The sequence below is a fragment of the Larus michahellis genome, chromosome Z, assembly GCF_964199755.1.
Source record: "Larus michahellis chromosome Z, bLarMic1.1, whole genome shotgun sequence".
Lineage (NCBI taxonomy): Eukaryota > Metazoa > Chordata > Aves > Charadriiformes > Laridae > Larus > Larus michahellis.
In genome coordinates this window covers 38,993,472-39,009,931 of record NC_133930.1, presented here as the reverse complement: position 1 = coordinate 39,009,931, position 16,460 = coordinate 38,993,472, and the positions used below count along the sequence as shown (strand labels likewise).

At 38.5% G+C, this 16,460-nt stretch overlaps 1 protein-coding gene across 1 annotated transcript in view; it reads right to left on the bottom strand.

Moving 5' to 3' along the window:
* The window catches only part of TMC1 (transmembrane channel like 1), a 59,463-nt gene extending 43,299 nt beyond the window's left edge, over window positions 1-16,164 (bottom strand). Inside the window, exons 1-4 of the mRNA XM_074569757.1 lie at window positions 16,125-16,164; window positions 9,370-9,435; window positions 8,869-9,241; window positions 3,877-4,017 (exon numbers count right to left, since the gene is read on the bottom strand). Of these exons, the coding sequence (XP_074425858.1) occupies window positions 3,877-4,017; window positions 8,869-9,241; window positions 9,370-9,435; window positions 16,125-16,164 (620 nt within the window). The remainder of the gene's footprint in view (window positions 1-3,876; window positions 4,018-8,868; window positions 9,242-9,369; window positions 9,436-16,124) is intronic.
* Between the last annotated feature and the right edge of the window lie 296 nt (window positions 16,165-16,460).

Sequence of the window (16,460 nt, the reverse complement as noted above, 5' to 3'; positions counted from 1 at the left end):
ATGCTTAAACAAAATGTTTCAACAATTTAACATTTCTTATCACTTTTTTAAAACACAAATTTTAGTGGAAAATAAATCTTTCCCCCAAAATATTTTTTTTCTGACAAATAAACACTTCTTTTAAATATTTAGAATGAAAAGTTCTAATCGGCCCTAATATTCACTTTTCAAAATAATATGAAAAAAATGTAATTTTTTGGTTTTATCTTTTCATCAATATGTAAAAAATCCTTGAGTATTCCTGCAGAGCACTTTTTTCCAGTCTTGGAAAAAAATAGGTGCTAATATAGAACAAACATGGAAGTTGTGTTTGGATCACAATAAGAACATTTCTCATAATGCTGAGAAAAAATGTCCAACAAAGTATCTCTCTGTTGTGGAAGCCAGAAGACAAAGAAAAGAGAAATTTCTTCTTCTACTTCTAAGAAGGTAGGCTTCTTTTCTTTTTTTCCCACACATCATATAATAACCCCCTTTAAAGTACTGAAAAGTATTAAAGCCCCTTTTAAGTACTGAAAGACTGCAATAAGGTCTCCCTGGAGCCTTCGTTTCTCCAAGACAAACAACCCCAACTCTCAGCCTCTTCCCACAGGAGAGGTGTTCCATCCCTCTGGTCGTTTTTGTGGCCCTCTTCTGGACCTTCTCCAAGAGGTCCATGTCTTTCCTTTGCTGAGGTCTCCAGAGTTGGAGACTAGTCTCACCAGAGTGGAGCAGAGGGGGAGAATCACCTTCCTCAACCTGCTGGCCATGATTTTTTTGATGCAGCCCAGAATGCAGTTGGCTTTCCAGGCTGCAAGTGCACATTGCTGGCTCATGTCCAGTTTTTCATCCAACAATACACCCAAGTGCTTGTACTTGGCCTTGGTGAATCTCACAAGGTTCACATGGGCCCACTTTTTGAGCTTGTCCAGGTCCTTCTGGATGGCATCCTGTCCCCCAGACATGTCAACCGCACCACTCAGCTTAGTGCCATCTGCAAAATTGCTGAGCATGCTCCCAATCCCATTGTCTACATCACTGATGAAGATATTGAACAGTACCAACCACAGAATGGACCCATGAGGGACACCACTTGTTACCAATCTCCTTCTGGACATTGAGCAAATGACCACTAACTTTCTGGATGTGACCATACAGCCAATTCCTTATCCACTGAATAGTCCACCCACCAAATACATATCTCTCTAATTTAGAGACAGGAATATTGGGGGGGACCATGTCAAAGGCCTTAGAGAAATCCAGATAGATGACATCCATAGTTCTTCCCTTGTCCATTGATGTAGTCAATCTATCGTAGAAGGTCACTAGGTTGGTCAGGCAGGACTTGCCTTTGGTGCAGCCATGCTGGCTGTCTCAAATCACCTCCCTATCCTCCATGTCTCTTATTGTAGCTTCTAGGAAGATCTGTTCCATAATCTTTCGACGCACAGATGTGAGGCTGACACGTCAGTAGTTCCTAGGGTCCTCCTTTCTACCCTTCTAAAAAATGGGTGCAACATTTCCCTTTTTCCAGTCACTGGGGACTTCCCTTGACTGCCATGGCTTTTCAAATAGCATGGAGAGTGGCTTGGCAACTACATCAGCCAGTCCCCTCAGGACTCTAGGATGTATTTCACCAGGGTACGTAGACTTATGTATGTTCATTTTCCTAAGGTGAACCTGATCTTCTCTTGCAGTGAGAGGGACTTTGCTCCCCCTATCCCTGCCCTGAGGTCCCTCAACTCAAGTGGTGTGGCAAGAGGGGTTGCGAGTGAAGACTGAGGCAAAAAATTGTTGGGTACCTCAGCCTTCTCCTCATCCGTTGTTACCAGTTTGCAACTCTTGTTCATCAGGGGGAGTACACTTTCTTTGACCTTCCTTTTCTTGATGACATACCTGTAGAAGCCTTTCCTGTTATTCTTTGCATCCCTTGCCAAGTTTAACTCCAGCTGCGCCTTGGCCTTCCTCATGCTATTACACAATCAGCTAACATCTCCATACCCTTCCCAGGATATCTGTCCCTGCTTCCACTGCCTGTGAATTTCCTTCTTGTCCTTTAGTTTGACCAGCAGGTCTTGACACATCCATGCTGATCTCTTGCTATCCTTTCCTGATTTCTTACACCTGGAGATTTAGCGCACTTGCGCTCTATGGAAAGCATCCTTAAAGACCTGCCAGGCCTGTTCTGTTCCCTTGTTCTGAGGGACAGTTTCCCAAGGTGTTCCGTTCTCTGATTCCTTGAACAGCTGCAAGTTTGCTTTCCTAAAATGTCATCTTTTTAGAGGAACACACATTTCCTTTGAGGTATTTTGCTGGTGTTTCCCTCTTGGCTCCTATTACTTCAGGAGCCCCTTGCTCGTCTCCCTAAGACTTCAAGTGTGCTGCAGTGTAGCCAGCACGTCTCAGAGCTACGGGCTGAGGGCCCTCACTGGCACCCCATCCCTCTAATCTTGGCATGTCATCCCACAGCCTGTTACAGGCACACCTGATGTTATCCCTTTCCCCCTTCAAGCATAGTTTAAAGCTCTGACAATCAGTCCTGATAGCTCGTGGGCAAAGACCGTCTTCCTTCTTTGAGAGAGAAGAATCCCATCCAACTGTCCCAAGGCCTTGAAATCTCTTTTGATTGCCCTTGGACTATGTGTTGTAGCTTCTTTGCCACCCACATGGAAGAGCAATAATGGGTAATAGTGCGAGGGCCATATCAGGCTAGGAAGTTTTCTAGGAACTAGGAATTTCTTGGAATGCTGGGACAGAAAATTTGCTATAAAAATAGAAGCTCCATTCATAGTAAGAATACAACAAATTTTAACTTTATGTACATGGGGATCCTTCTGTTATAGACTATGGAAAATAAAGTAATTGTTATCTGATTATCTAATCTGCTCATCTGTTTTTTATGAAATTTCTCCCAGCTTCACAGTGCTTCTTACACTTTACATCTCCTAGGTACTCTGTTCTCTTTTATTCCCTTCCATGTCGCCTTCTTTCACAACGTATATTCCATTTCCTCTTTGTAACTGTATCCTTCCCAAAATGACCTTACCTTCTAGAAGGAAAAACTTTTAGACCTTCCGCATCATATTTCATATGCTCTCTCCCACCATTATGTCTGTGTTTTCTATCCATATCAAAAACTTCTGCAGGAGAGACCATCTTTTCTCTGTTAGATGTGTCTAACAAAACACAATTTTGTTGATGTTTGAGCAATACTGCAGTGAATGAATTATTCAAAACAGAGGAGCATAACAGTTTTTGGAGAAAGAATAAAATTCTATGAGTTTACCCAGTTTCCTGTGCTTGGTGGAAATTTAACTGAAAATGGAAACTTAATTTTTAGCCTTATTGAAAATGTAGTGATAGGTTTTCTAGGGCAAAATACAGCTTTATATGTGGCATACCTAAAAATGCATGAAAACGTGGGCTCAGTTTCCAAGCAGTTTGCTTTTCTCGTAAGTTAAAAAAAAAAAATCTGCTTTTCTTCCCAAACGTTTAGAATGGAAAGATAAATCTTGTTTTCCTACCCCGGTAATCTTGAGGTATTCCTGAAATTCCATCATTTTTCTTGAATGAGATATTAAACTTACCAAAGGAAGAATTTACCAACATTAACCTAACTGAAGAAAATGAAAGATTTTTCAGGGGGGTGTAATGAAAACTTTAAAAAGAAAAAGATCTGAGTTTTTCATATTTGATTTCAGATCTACAGAGACATGAAAGCACTGATGTGCAATACCATTTACCTCCACTTTCTGTGAAAGCACATCCTGTGAAAAAGAGATTAGAGATGGCTTGAAGTCAATTGTGTCAGTAAGTGTAAAAATAAAGTGAAAGTTCAGAAAAACAGTGCAAAGTGCAGAGCAGGATGGCAGATATTCACTATGGATCAAACCATACTTGAGGACAGACAGCTTCTTTTTCATCTTCCACGGCTTGTTTCGTAGCGTGGCAATTAGTTTCTTTTTTTCTTCTACCTCTTCTTTCAGCTTGGCCAATTCCTCCTCTGTAATGGGCTCCTCCTCAGAGTCAGAATCAGAGCTTCAAACAAAAGTAGGAACAAAAACCATCACCAAAACTCGGAAAGGACAGAAGTTTTCACTGTTGCACATACTTGGTGTCACTTCTTGTTAACTTTGAAACCTAGATAAATGCCTTCACTGTTGCACAGAAGGGAGGACACAGTTCACGTAGAATTCTTACTAGTTTTAGTATGAAAGGCAAAGCCTGCACACAAAGTGCAGATCCACAGCTGAACCAGTACTACACCCAGAGCATCCCATGGAGAGTGGGCAGGGCTCCTGGGGAAGTGTCTCACAGCCACTGATTGTTCCTTCAGGAGTCACCAGCCTCCTAAGAGTCCAACTCAAACTCACAATGGGCAAATAAGGACACTATAACTGCAGCCATGAAAATGAAGTTGCTCACCCCACATCAGTGTGCCACAGGAGACAGAAAAGACACCACAACCACAGCAAAGACCAGTTTAAACACTATATGACAGCCCTAGATGACAGAGATGGGAAAGATTCAAAGCTGGAACCCAGCAAGGTTGTAATGTGTCCTGGCACTCAGAATAAGCAGATGCAATAGTAATGGCATCTCCAGATGTGTTGTGTTTTTAATCTGAACTTCTTATCCATGCACTGATTTGTAGTGATTTTGGAAAGCATTGCTGATTAAGGCAATGTCCACTTTCCTATGAAGGACAAAAGGAGAATATTTATGAAAAGTTTCAAAGCAAACAGATACAATAAAAGCAAAATTATTTTTCCAATACAAATTTCTCATTGGTCATCTACCTTTAGTTTTCTTGAAATATACATCATTATAACAAAAGCTACAGGGGATCAGGTTAAAAATTGCATACACAGAGGAGTTAATTTAGCAAAGGAAAAAAAGAGATTCTCATAGCTATCAGATGCCCTGCTATTAAAGACTCAATGCTGTTTATTGAAAAGACTGTCACATTAGAAAGGTAAATCCATCAGCCATAAAATTTTAGACTTTATGTGTCAAAAAAAAGTGCCACAAAAAATATAAATCTTCAGAAAGAATGATTGCTGCTGAACACCAGACATATTTATTGTTATTCCAGAATTGTGATGAGCAAGTGAAGAACTATATGAAAACTTAAGTTAAATGGATGAAGGTCAATAAAAAGATTTGTGCCTACAATTTTGAGGCATTATAATGCAAAAAATTCATGTCTTTAAGAAGAACAGAAGGATTAAAGGAATCTGGTTTTGAGAGAGCTTTAAATCCTTAGTTGTTACAATCAGCTGTTTTGCATTTTATAAAGTGGGCAACAATGTGCAGAATATTGAAGATTTCCTTTGACAGAAGATTGCTGTGTTAAGCAAAAATTGAGGCATGTGATTTTATGAGACTGCAGTGAGAATAGTGGGAAATAAAAGTGTGGAAGGTGCTAATGCAGTGAGCTTACTGAGGAAGGGAATCTCAGCAGAACACAAGAGGTAAAGTAGGGACAATATTGACTCTTGTGCCCATTGCCCACTACTGCTTTATTTGTCTTTGCAAACACATCTCATCTTTCATTCTTCACTTTCCTTTGGAACCAGGAAAATAATAAAAAATCCAAATTTCTAAACGTCTTTAAGAAAGCAGTATTTTCAGGAGTGTTTACACTGTGCAGTGAAACTTTCTGCAGTTACAGCAGGTTTTTCCTTTAGCTCAAGTGGTTGAACACTATGAGATTCAAGCCAGGAAATCAGAATTCTGTCTTCTGCAACTGAAAGTCTCAGCCTTTCATGAAAGGTTGTGATTCATATATTTGAAGGCCAGAAGGTTTCACCACGACCTTCAGGCTAACACAGAGCATAAAGCATCACTAAATAATTTCACATCAAGCCATCATCCTCCTTGGCTTCAATTCAGTGCACACAAAGCATCTTTTCCTAAGCCAATAGAGCTCTTGAAAGCAATGGTGCTTCCTTAAATCACACACGTAATGAACTTGCTCATGCTGTTCATCAGTGTTTTGGTTTATGCCCATATGAGGCATCTGTGTTTTTGTTTTAGTATCATCTCGTTTTTATGGACATAATCTACATTTCTCATTTTTTTTGCCAAAATTAGGTGAGCTAAAAATTAAGCTAAATTTAGAGCTTGAGCTCTAAAATTAAGATGAAAATCTTTTCTTGGAGCTCGGGTCTTTTCAGGGAAATATTGGTAGTGCTTTAATAGTCCAGAGTGGTGAGTGAATAAATTTGACTACATTTCTTCCTACTTTTTTGTGAAAATTCTATTGTTTATTGATAATTCCCGTAATATCCCCTGACACTTAGGCCCCTTCAGCAATCTTCCTGCTAGCATGTGTCACTGGACTTTTGCATAAGCTTTATACTCTTGAGTATTCTTACTAAAAATCAGTCGATGTGCTTACATATAAGCCTATACAGTAAAAACAGAAATTGCACAGGTGAGGCAGAATATAAGTCTCGTTCTCTGAGGATCTGTAGCTGAAGTGACTGCATATGGTTACTATCTAAGACCAATCAGTCACAATTAGACAAGCCAGTAAAGAACAAAGTAGCATTACAATCTAGGAATATCAAAGATCTTCACAGTGAAACTATAAGGAGCAATTTATCAGGAATATTTTGGGGATGATGGTTATGAACAGTGTAGAGCAGGCCTTCCTCACACCCTCATTTGAGGAAGCAGTCAGCCACATCAACAAGCAATAGCATCTAAGAGCAAAAGATTTAAAACTCACACAGAAATAACTCCTTTCGCCATGGAATTACCCTGTGAAACTCACTGCCACAAATTAGCAGAGATCAAAATAATCAGGTTAAAAAAAAAATAGAATCCACACAGAGTTCATCTAGCATTCTTTTGCATCCTTTATGAAAAATAATTAGGGCATAAAGGGCATAGAGAGGTTTTCCTGATTTAGGTGAAAAGTAGGGGGGAGGATGTGGGTAACAGCACCAGATTCTACTGACTTGTACTGTGACCTAGCCAAAAAGGGCAGTGTTTGTAGAGTTTAGCAAAATCCACAATGACAGCAGACAATACAATATTATCTCCCTGTGGAATAGTATCACATTTAATTTTACTTTTCTTTTTGTTTCAGGGTTTTTTGTTTTTTTCTTTGTCAACTTCTTATTTTACTCTTTATCATGATTTTTCATGCTGAAATATCTTGGCAATTAAAAAAACTACATCAGCAAGATGTACTTTTAAACAGTATGTAGCATTTGTTGTGATAGGTACTCATAGACTTGCCAGACAGGCTATATTTCTATGCTGCCACCCTTCTCTTTTGTCCTGAAGGTCTGCAAATCCTTTTTATCTGAATCACAGATGAACTGATTACCAGCCTATTTTCCTTTGTTCGTACATTATTTTTGCTTTTCTTTTAAAAGTCTTTTAAAATATTCTCATATTTATTACTCTTTAATCTTGTCAGCTGGTCCTCTAAAAGTCTAAAAATATAAGGCTCTTGAGGTATCTTCCAGAGCATCCTCAGTTTCTCCTCAAATGTTATGCTTACTACTTCAAGAATAAAATTTTGTTCCAGGTAGCAATTTCTAAATCTTTAACCCAAACACATGTATTTTAATTCTAAGAACTTTGGAAGACAAACATTGTGGCTTCATTCAATTTTATATTTTCAGTGGTCTTTTTCTATTTAATGTTCAATAAATGTCTACATTGGAAGAGAATAATAAAGAAGCATGGATTGACACATTCAGGACTATTGCTATATGAGAACAGAAAATTGCACAAAGGGGTATAATTGGGACCACAATGAAGACAGCACAAAGAAAGATTTTAGGCATTCTTCTAGGGAAAGGAAATGAAGTAGAAGTATATTGAAATGGGATCATGGGCAAATTCATGCAACAGTATGTCTCACTGTATTTTTTTCTTTTCTTTGACTCCTGCTGTGCTCTCCAGTGATGCATTTGGGAACACAAACAGCTGTAGCAAGTGCTGAATGGGGGAAGGGGAATGTCTCTCCCTATCCACTGAGATAAGCACGCCTAGCTCCATTTGCTCTATTATACACCATTCCCAGGGGTCGTTTCCTTTCAATAGCATGAGAAGGGACAGGGAGCAAGACAACTGCAGGATGGCAGAAAAATACAAAATAATTTTCTGAAGTGCTCAGTGGCAGTGGGGTCTTTCCAAGACCCCAGGTTGCATTACATGCTTTGGAAAAGTGAATGGTAATATTTTAGAGGGAGTGAATGAGAAACAGACTGGAAAATGCCCTCTCAGTCCTTGTTCTGGGTTCTTGAAACTTTGGCACTGATCATTTATAAAAAGCTGGCTCAAACATAAATTGGAAACAAGAACTCGGTCTTGTGAAAAGTGTCAAGATTTTAGTTCTGCACTGGAAATAAAACTAGATCTTGGGTTTTTGGAAGGTTATCAGCTCAGGGTTTGGAGGATTTCAGTTTTGGGGAAAGGAAAAGCAGGAGAGATCTCACCTGTTGTCACCTCTCTCTGTCATTTGCTCCGCTTCTCTGTCACTTTCACTCCCTTTCTCCAGAAACTTAGGGTGTTTCACTACAATATGGGTGACCGTGGCTTGAGTTTCTGTTCTGCCTGACCAGATTTGGCCTAATCCTCAGGATATTGGCAGTCCCAAAAGGGACTGGTCATTTCCCAATGTCCCACCCTGGACCTGTGACAAACTCATGCCTTGGTTTCACCAAAGTGGATATCGCTTTGTGGAAAGTTTCCATTTCAGTTAGCCAGCATTTCCTCACTGCAGGAAAAAAATATCTGTGCAGTTTTAATTGGGCTGTAATGAGTAAGGGAGTCATAATGACTTTTAGCATTTCACAGCTATAAATGAAAGCAGGCTTTATGCAAGATAACCGTGGGTCTATATTAAAAATATAATTTAATTACCCAGATCCTGATTTCTTTTTGTCTTTTTTCTTCTTGTTGGCCTTCTCTTTTTTCCCTTTCTTATCAGGCTTTTTGTCCTGTTTCTTCTCATTTTTGCCTTTCCCACTTTTACCCCCTTTCTCATCTTCCTCTTCTTCATCGTCTTCCTTGGACTTCTGATCTGCCTGGTTCTTCCTGGCTTTTGAAGGGTCTCCCTCAGAATCACTGCCCTCATTTCCAGCTCCTCGTCCCCGTCCTCTACGGTTTCTATGCCTGCGATGCCCAGCTCTCCTTGTCCCATCTTCATCATCCTCATCCTCCTCACCACCATGCCTGGCTCTCCCTCTGGCATGTCCCCTTCTAGTTCTCGGTGTTGCTCTCTTCCCACCTTTATCTGTGATGGAGAAAAAAAAGCACACGAGAGAAGGCAGTATGTTAGAGGGAGACCTTTCCTCCTCCTTCATTCATACAGGTAATCAGAAAACATTTGAGTGTGGCCTCAAAATAATCCACGCTACTGACCTGTTCCTTTGATATTTTCTTCATTCTCAGCTGCACTGCCTTCTTCATTGTCAACATCACTGCCCTCTGTGGAGTGAAAACAAAGGTCAGCGCATGTGAAGTGTGTACCAGTCATTAGGAATGCAGGGGTTTTAAGAAATTCTTGACAATTACTGCATTGTACTCCCTTACACCATTTCACAAACCCAGCTTTTTGGAACGTGGCAAATAGATTTCAAGAAATAAGACGAAGGCAGAAAAAGTTAACACTTTCAGCACTCAAATAAGTAAGCCCTAAAGTGATGCCATGAAGAGCTCCCTCTCATGGAGCAAATATGTAGGACAGGAGGACCCTCAAAAAGGAACACGACAGCAATATCCTACAATTTGGGGAAAAGAACAAGGAAGATGAAAATGCTTCTCAGAGATTTTCTTACACATGTGAAAGATAAGCACTGGCTGAGATTAAAAAAGATTATCATTTTCTGATTTGACTGATTAGAGGGCACGAAGGTTCTTAGCTGCAGCACAGCAGAAGAACATGGTCCCAGAAGAAAGAGGAGACTTACTCTCAGTTCCAGCAAACAAATTTTCAAGCATAGTGACAAAAGTTGACCCAGATCGCTCATATGCTGTACCACACTCCTCTTCTTATCACTCAGGAGATGATAAAAACATTGGAGACTCTAGAGAGAAAGCCTATTTACAGAAGCAAGTAGTATTTCCACTCAGAAACATCTTTGGATTTGGGTGGATCTCTTGCTTAAGTTTTTCAGTCTCAATAAGTTCAATGCTGTCTCTGCTACCCATCAATAATCAGGAAAGTATCCAACTCATTTGCCTGGTACACCTTGAAACTGGGGTCATGTACATATTGAGAGAAAGAAAAATGCCACTCTTTCATACACATTATATCCCTCATAATATTTAATTATATCCTCACTGCAAATATTTGTATGAGCATATTATTTAAGAGGAACTCTTGAAACTGCTAGTGGTATTCACCAGAAATGTTTCTTCAGAAGAAATCCAACTAATACCTGAGAAGCTAGGAGGTAATAGGCTCTCTTGAGGTATCTTTGAGATTGTACATGTGGGACAGCACTTGAGACACATCAGTGAAATAACTAGAAATATATAGTAGGAGGAGATTAATGAGAAGACTAAGAATATTACCATAAGTAGAAATAGGCAGCTGTCATTCCACTCCTATATACCATGTATGTTCCGGATGTATGTTGTCTAATTCCCCTCTGTACAGACAGGACAGGTGGTGTCATCGTGATGATGTCATAGTTGTATTTTTCAGGCAAGAAGAAATTACGGTTATCTTCCTTCTTTGCTCATCTGTAATACTTTTGAATTTATTTTTTTTTATATTTTGTTTTTCTCCACCCATTCACGATCTCCCTAGTTCCTTTTATGAACTTTATTAAGTCACTAGTGATTCATCGAAAATATACAAACAAATTGATTTGTCTAGGGACTACTGTAGCTAGCTATCAGGCACAATTTCTTACCTTTACCCAGTATCAAAGAAAAGGAGTACAATATGTAACTGTTCAAACAAGAAGGAATTTAGGGTTTTGTTTCACTATGTGCAATAATGGGCAAAGGGTTATTATCCAAAATTTGGCAGGCATTTTAAAACTGGAATATATGTAGGGAGTCTAAGTTCCCTCCACAAAACATTTCATTGTAATTACTTTTTCTAGCATTTCCACAGCATCTGTACAGTAATTTTTTAAGACTATGCAAAAATGTTATCATTCAGTATTATCAGTGGAATGTGAAAATGAGTGCTCCTTTGTTCTGTTTGGACATATCCCTTCTGCTGCTGACGGTAACAAGATCTCCATTTGACAAAGATCATTACATTGCTATTGAAAGCTTGCAAAGATGAAGACAGACACTTCTAAAGAGATACTTTGCATGCAACAATAGGGCACAGTCTTTTATTGCAACTAATGCTTTTGCTGATCTCCTCCAGCCAAACAGAAATTGCCAGGGAAGCATTTTTATGATACAAGATTGGCCTCACTGAAGATTCTCATAAGCACATACAAGAAGCAAACAGCTGGAAATTTATCCTATTTACTGAAACATGTATTAGCAGTGAAAGTGCATTGTGCTTGAGTTGACATCATAATGACATAATAGCAAAACTGACAATGGACTATGCAGCACAGAGATTTAAGCAGGGTGGAATGTAGCTATTGGCGTTTAATTAACTCTAATAGCATAAGGGTAACAAATGCGCTAGGCTGAATCCAACATTTCAGGTTAAATAAAATGTTGGTGTATGATACAAAAAGCATTGTACTATAATTTATTTTTAAAAGAAGCTAAAAGCCAAGGATGACTTTCCAATCCTCCAGTGTGCTCACACTCCGTGTCATGAGCTGTGTCACTGGCATAAAAGATGAAGCTCAGGGAAGAACTAAACGGTGTTCACCTGCGTCAGCTGTGATAGCAGTTGGTGCTGTTTAGGAGTAACAAAATCACCGAGGAGGGGACTGAGGAGGGGGGAGGAAGGAGGTTTACCACTCCTGAGGTCTGTCCTGAACAGTGTATATGCATGCATTCATGTAAGCTGCATAGTCACCCTACACCGCATCCACACTACAGCTATCCCTGGAGACTTATAATTCTGACAATCTGTATTAATAATTGTCTTTTTGTGTTTGATGGTTTTGCACATGCCATTAAAAGGCCAATGTTGTTAGTTCATTGGGTATTTGAGCAATAAGAGAGAAAAATAGTCATTACTGTGTTTAACGTTATTGTTATTAGAAAGCTATTTCAGGTCATTAACTCTGTATTACTTTTCAAAGAGGAAAGCAAGAGGCTAGGCAGCTCATAACTCAGCACTCCAGCTGCTTGTGGCAAATCCTGTCTTACTGAATTATTGGAGAAGCATTTCAACAATACACAAATTACATTTCACAGTGACACTAATTCTAAATGCAGTTTAGCACTAAATTTGAATGTTCTATGAACTACAACATAGAGAAACAGCAGAGTGCGTTCCTCAGGCACTGTATTATCATCCTAAAGGAAAACTGAAGACTGTTTTTGATGCTCTGGTTTGTTAAAATAGAAAGGTATAGTCTTTGATGTAGGAACAAAATCATCACTATGTGGGAAACTTTTAGGTCGATATACTGGACTTCTGCTTTTTTAAACACATCTTCATGTGATCCCACTTACCAAAAGTTCAGGGAATCCTCCACTAAAATCCAACTAAGTCTCTCTAAAGCACTGTCTAGAATTACTCACTGTTCCAGAAAAGGGTTGATAGGACCTCATTTCTTGACGGCATTAATATTCATAGGGCTAATACCAGGTTAATAGGCTTTGAGTCAGCTAACTTGAGTTTATTGACCCAGAGCAAACTATTGCTCAGCTGTTGCATTTTCCCAGATACATCATCCTGCCCTAATGAAACATATATAATTAGGTATATTTGGAGCTATAACTCCTTAGGCTCCAGGAAACCCAATCACTTTCTGATTTTTTTTTCCCCCATAGTTTAAGGGAAACTTTCTCATCTTTCTACACTAAGGGCAGAGAAGGTGAAATGTGAGTAAGCTATCATTTTACTTGAAGTCTTATTTATGTTTTAGACTGTAGCCACAAATGAGCCAACAAGACTAAAGGAAGGCATCCTGAATATGAGCACAGACTAACCTGCAAGTCTGTGACTGCAGTGAAGATGGAACATCAGACAGCTCAGGAGAGAGCTCACGATGTTGACATGTTTGCTGATAAGGAATATAAGGACAGAAAAAAATGTATAAAACATAGGAGTCTGCTATATGAAGTGGCCATTTAGCAGATTGTGGGGGTTGTTGTATCTTTATCTTATTCTCCCAAGTTGTTTGTACACCACTTACCAGAGGATACTACTCAGATTCCATGTTTAAACTTGTTTTAAACTTGTTTTATACTGAAAAAGTTTCTTAGATTTTTTCACTGTGAGTGGGATAATGATTCTTGGAACTGCTGTGTAAAATATGGCCCACTGTTGTAATATTACTGATCACATTACTACTACATACTGGTGCTAAGCAGTTCTGGCAGTGCTGCTGCCATAAAAAAAAAAAAAAAAAAAACTATCATCAGTGGTATGCAAAGTAATCCGTAATTCAAAAAAGGCTATCAGACATTTTGTATATGTTACCAAAAAAAAAATCTTATTTATTAATTAATTTGCAAGCCAATGAAATGGATCATATGCAGATAGAGCCTTGCAAACAATTATTATGTCTTCCTCTGAACTGGACCATGCTGGACTTTTTTTCAGTGCCAGAAAGACACCAGCCTAGATAGCTAATAAACTGAGTGCCCAACACGTAGAACTGTCAGTAGTACAAGATCATAGTAGACAACAAATGTATGTGTAATATTAGTCAAAAATAATAGGAAGAGTTGTATAATATGCAATTCTAGCTGTTTACATATGTTTCAGTTCTATTCTTTCTAATCATAGAAATATGATAGTGTCTCAAAACACTTTCGTAAGGATAAATATCGCTAGAAATAACAGCTGTGAAACACACCAGAAATAATATACCAAGATCTCACAGAAAGTCTCAATGTGTCCAATTAAGTGTCTGATGCATTCCGCGAAGTAAATCATCTGACCTTTTAAGGGTCTGAAATGTGATTTACTTAGCTTATTGTCATTTATTCATAGTACTGTTAAGATGTTAATGTGGAAAAAACAGTTTATGCTCAAGTTCCAAATGTAGTATTCTTAGTGGATCTGAAGGCAATTGTATTTTTCACTACCTTGTGAGAAGACAGCTCTTTTAAGGTTGATACCTACAGCTCACCACAGATTCTCTCCATTATTTTTAGAGGATAATAGGCACTTTCCATCTGATCTCTTTTAAACATTCACTCTGAACATTTGTGCCCTAAGTCTTGGGCATGAGACTTAGGGCACTTAGGTATGAGAAGCCTAGAGCAACGAATTCACATTCATGAAGTTAGCGTAATGAACCATGCCTCTCCTACTACCATAGATTTTGCAGAAGACATTATGAAACAAGAAGAATGCGCAAACCGGGGCTTCAATACAGCTGAAGATATCAAAAAGCAAAAATATAAGGCCCTAGACTGCATTTTTGAAACTGTTGAGGTGGTCCATTCTTTGCAAGAATATTCCTCAGGACAGTCACCAATGATAAAGCAAAACCTCCTCTGAAGAAACTGCAACTAGATTAGCATCTGAGCTCTGTGCTGACTAACTCCAGCCCTTGGAACATTTTCAGTCAAAAGCGGACTCAGAACAACATTCTAAAAGTGTCTTGTAGTTACTTATGGTGGAGCTCCAGCTTTTTAGGTCTTCTTAAATCAAGACTGAGTCTTGAATTCACTCACACGACTTCATCTCCAAATATACTCATAACTGTCATTAAGGCTGTTAGATTTTATTGTGAATTATGTACAGGATAAATTTTCATGCACACCGTGTCAAAGAGTGATCATGATTCTGCGACCAAAAGATCTCAACCTTCTCCACTTAAAATATGTGTCCTTTTTGTTCACTGCCCAAATGCTAACGTCTGTACTTTGAGTGAACAATAAAGTCACTGAATCAGAAGATAAGTCAATTCAGTTAGATATCTGGAAGTAGAAGGCAGGTTTTATGGTAAACTTAGAACCTTGATATTCTAATAATTTATTCATTAGAAATGCTTATAAAATGTGCATGTTCTATGGTTATGCGCATTTTGTTTCTTATTCAGATAAAAATTCTGTTGCAACTGGTAAGTATTATGCCTATGCTACTTTAAATTCTGTATTTCTCTCATGTTAAAATGAGCTCTATTAGCATGTAATGCTTGGAAATTAAATTGATCAGTAAAGGAAAAAAATGGACGAAAAAAAATGAATTAAGGTGCTCAGACAACAAAAGGAAAGAAAACAGGATGGCCTCTTAAAATGAACTACATGTTATATTCCACTGAAATGCTAAGCTGTCCCTTCTGATGTTTTCTATGGAAGCAGAAACCATTTTATCAGTATTGTAGGTTACAAGTGTGGATTAAAAACATAAAAAGTACTGTTTAGTAGCACCAGCCCTGGTACTTAGCAAGACCTAATAAATTCATTCAGAAACTAGTCATAATTAGGTCCCTGGCAATTTTCTTCCATGCTGAAGATCAGAAATATCATCCCTGTTCCATATGAAAAGATCCATATTTTGGAAAGAGCAGTATTGACCATAACTACTGAAAGCATTTCCCATATCAAATAATTGCCTTGCACTTTGCCAGAGTAAGCCATTAGTCATTATCATCCTACAAAAACATTTCTTGCATCCTAAACAGTGCAGTATCAGCATAGAAATATTGTTAATCTTACTATGAATAATGTTTGCCATTTCATTCCAAATACTGAAAGCAATAAGAAAAGGAGGCATTGCTTTTGTGCACTTTACAGAAGCCACAAAATACCCTTGTTTTCTTAATCTTCCCTATAAAATACGTATAAATGTAAGAAAAGTGACTGGGCTGTGGTTGCACTCTTTTGGTTTACTAACCAGTGGAAAGCCAAACTGCCATGCTACAACTAGCCAACTTGCACAGCAAAGCTGCCTTCAAAAGCCAAGTAAAATACATTTCTGAAAAAAAAAAAAGACAAAGAACTGTGACAAAGAAGAAATTCTATTAGAAATAACAAGAAGAAAACAAAACTCGCACACTGTTGAGCTACATGCAGAAAATGAATAAGTGCTTAAAATGCATCATTATAGTTGTAGTTACCGTCTCCTTCAATGGTGGTTGGCTTTTCATGTTTAGGCATTGTGACTGTATTTCACAGGGCTGCTCCAGCTGCTACCTATATAAGAGATCGTCTGAAGGTTGCGTGGTTCAAGATGAAGAGTACCACATCAACGTCGTCCTGTCTGTCACTGAATGGATGGCGCTGGTGAAGTTTCACTGACTGAAATATAAGAAGATACTAATTTCCCAAGTGATTAATCTTTCATGAATGTTTAGTTTACTATTTAGGGTTGGCATGCTAGGGTCAAAGGAATGGAAGAAGTTGTTCATCTTCTTTATTATTATTACTGAAAAAAGAAAAATTCTCCTGCAATG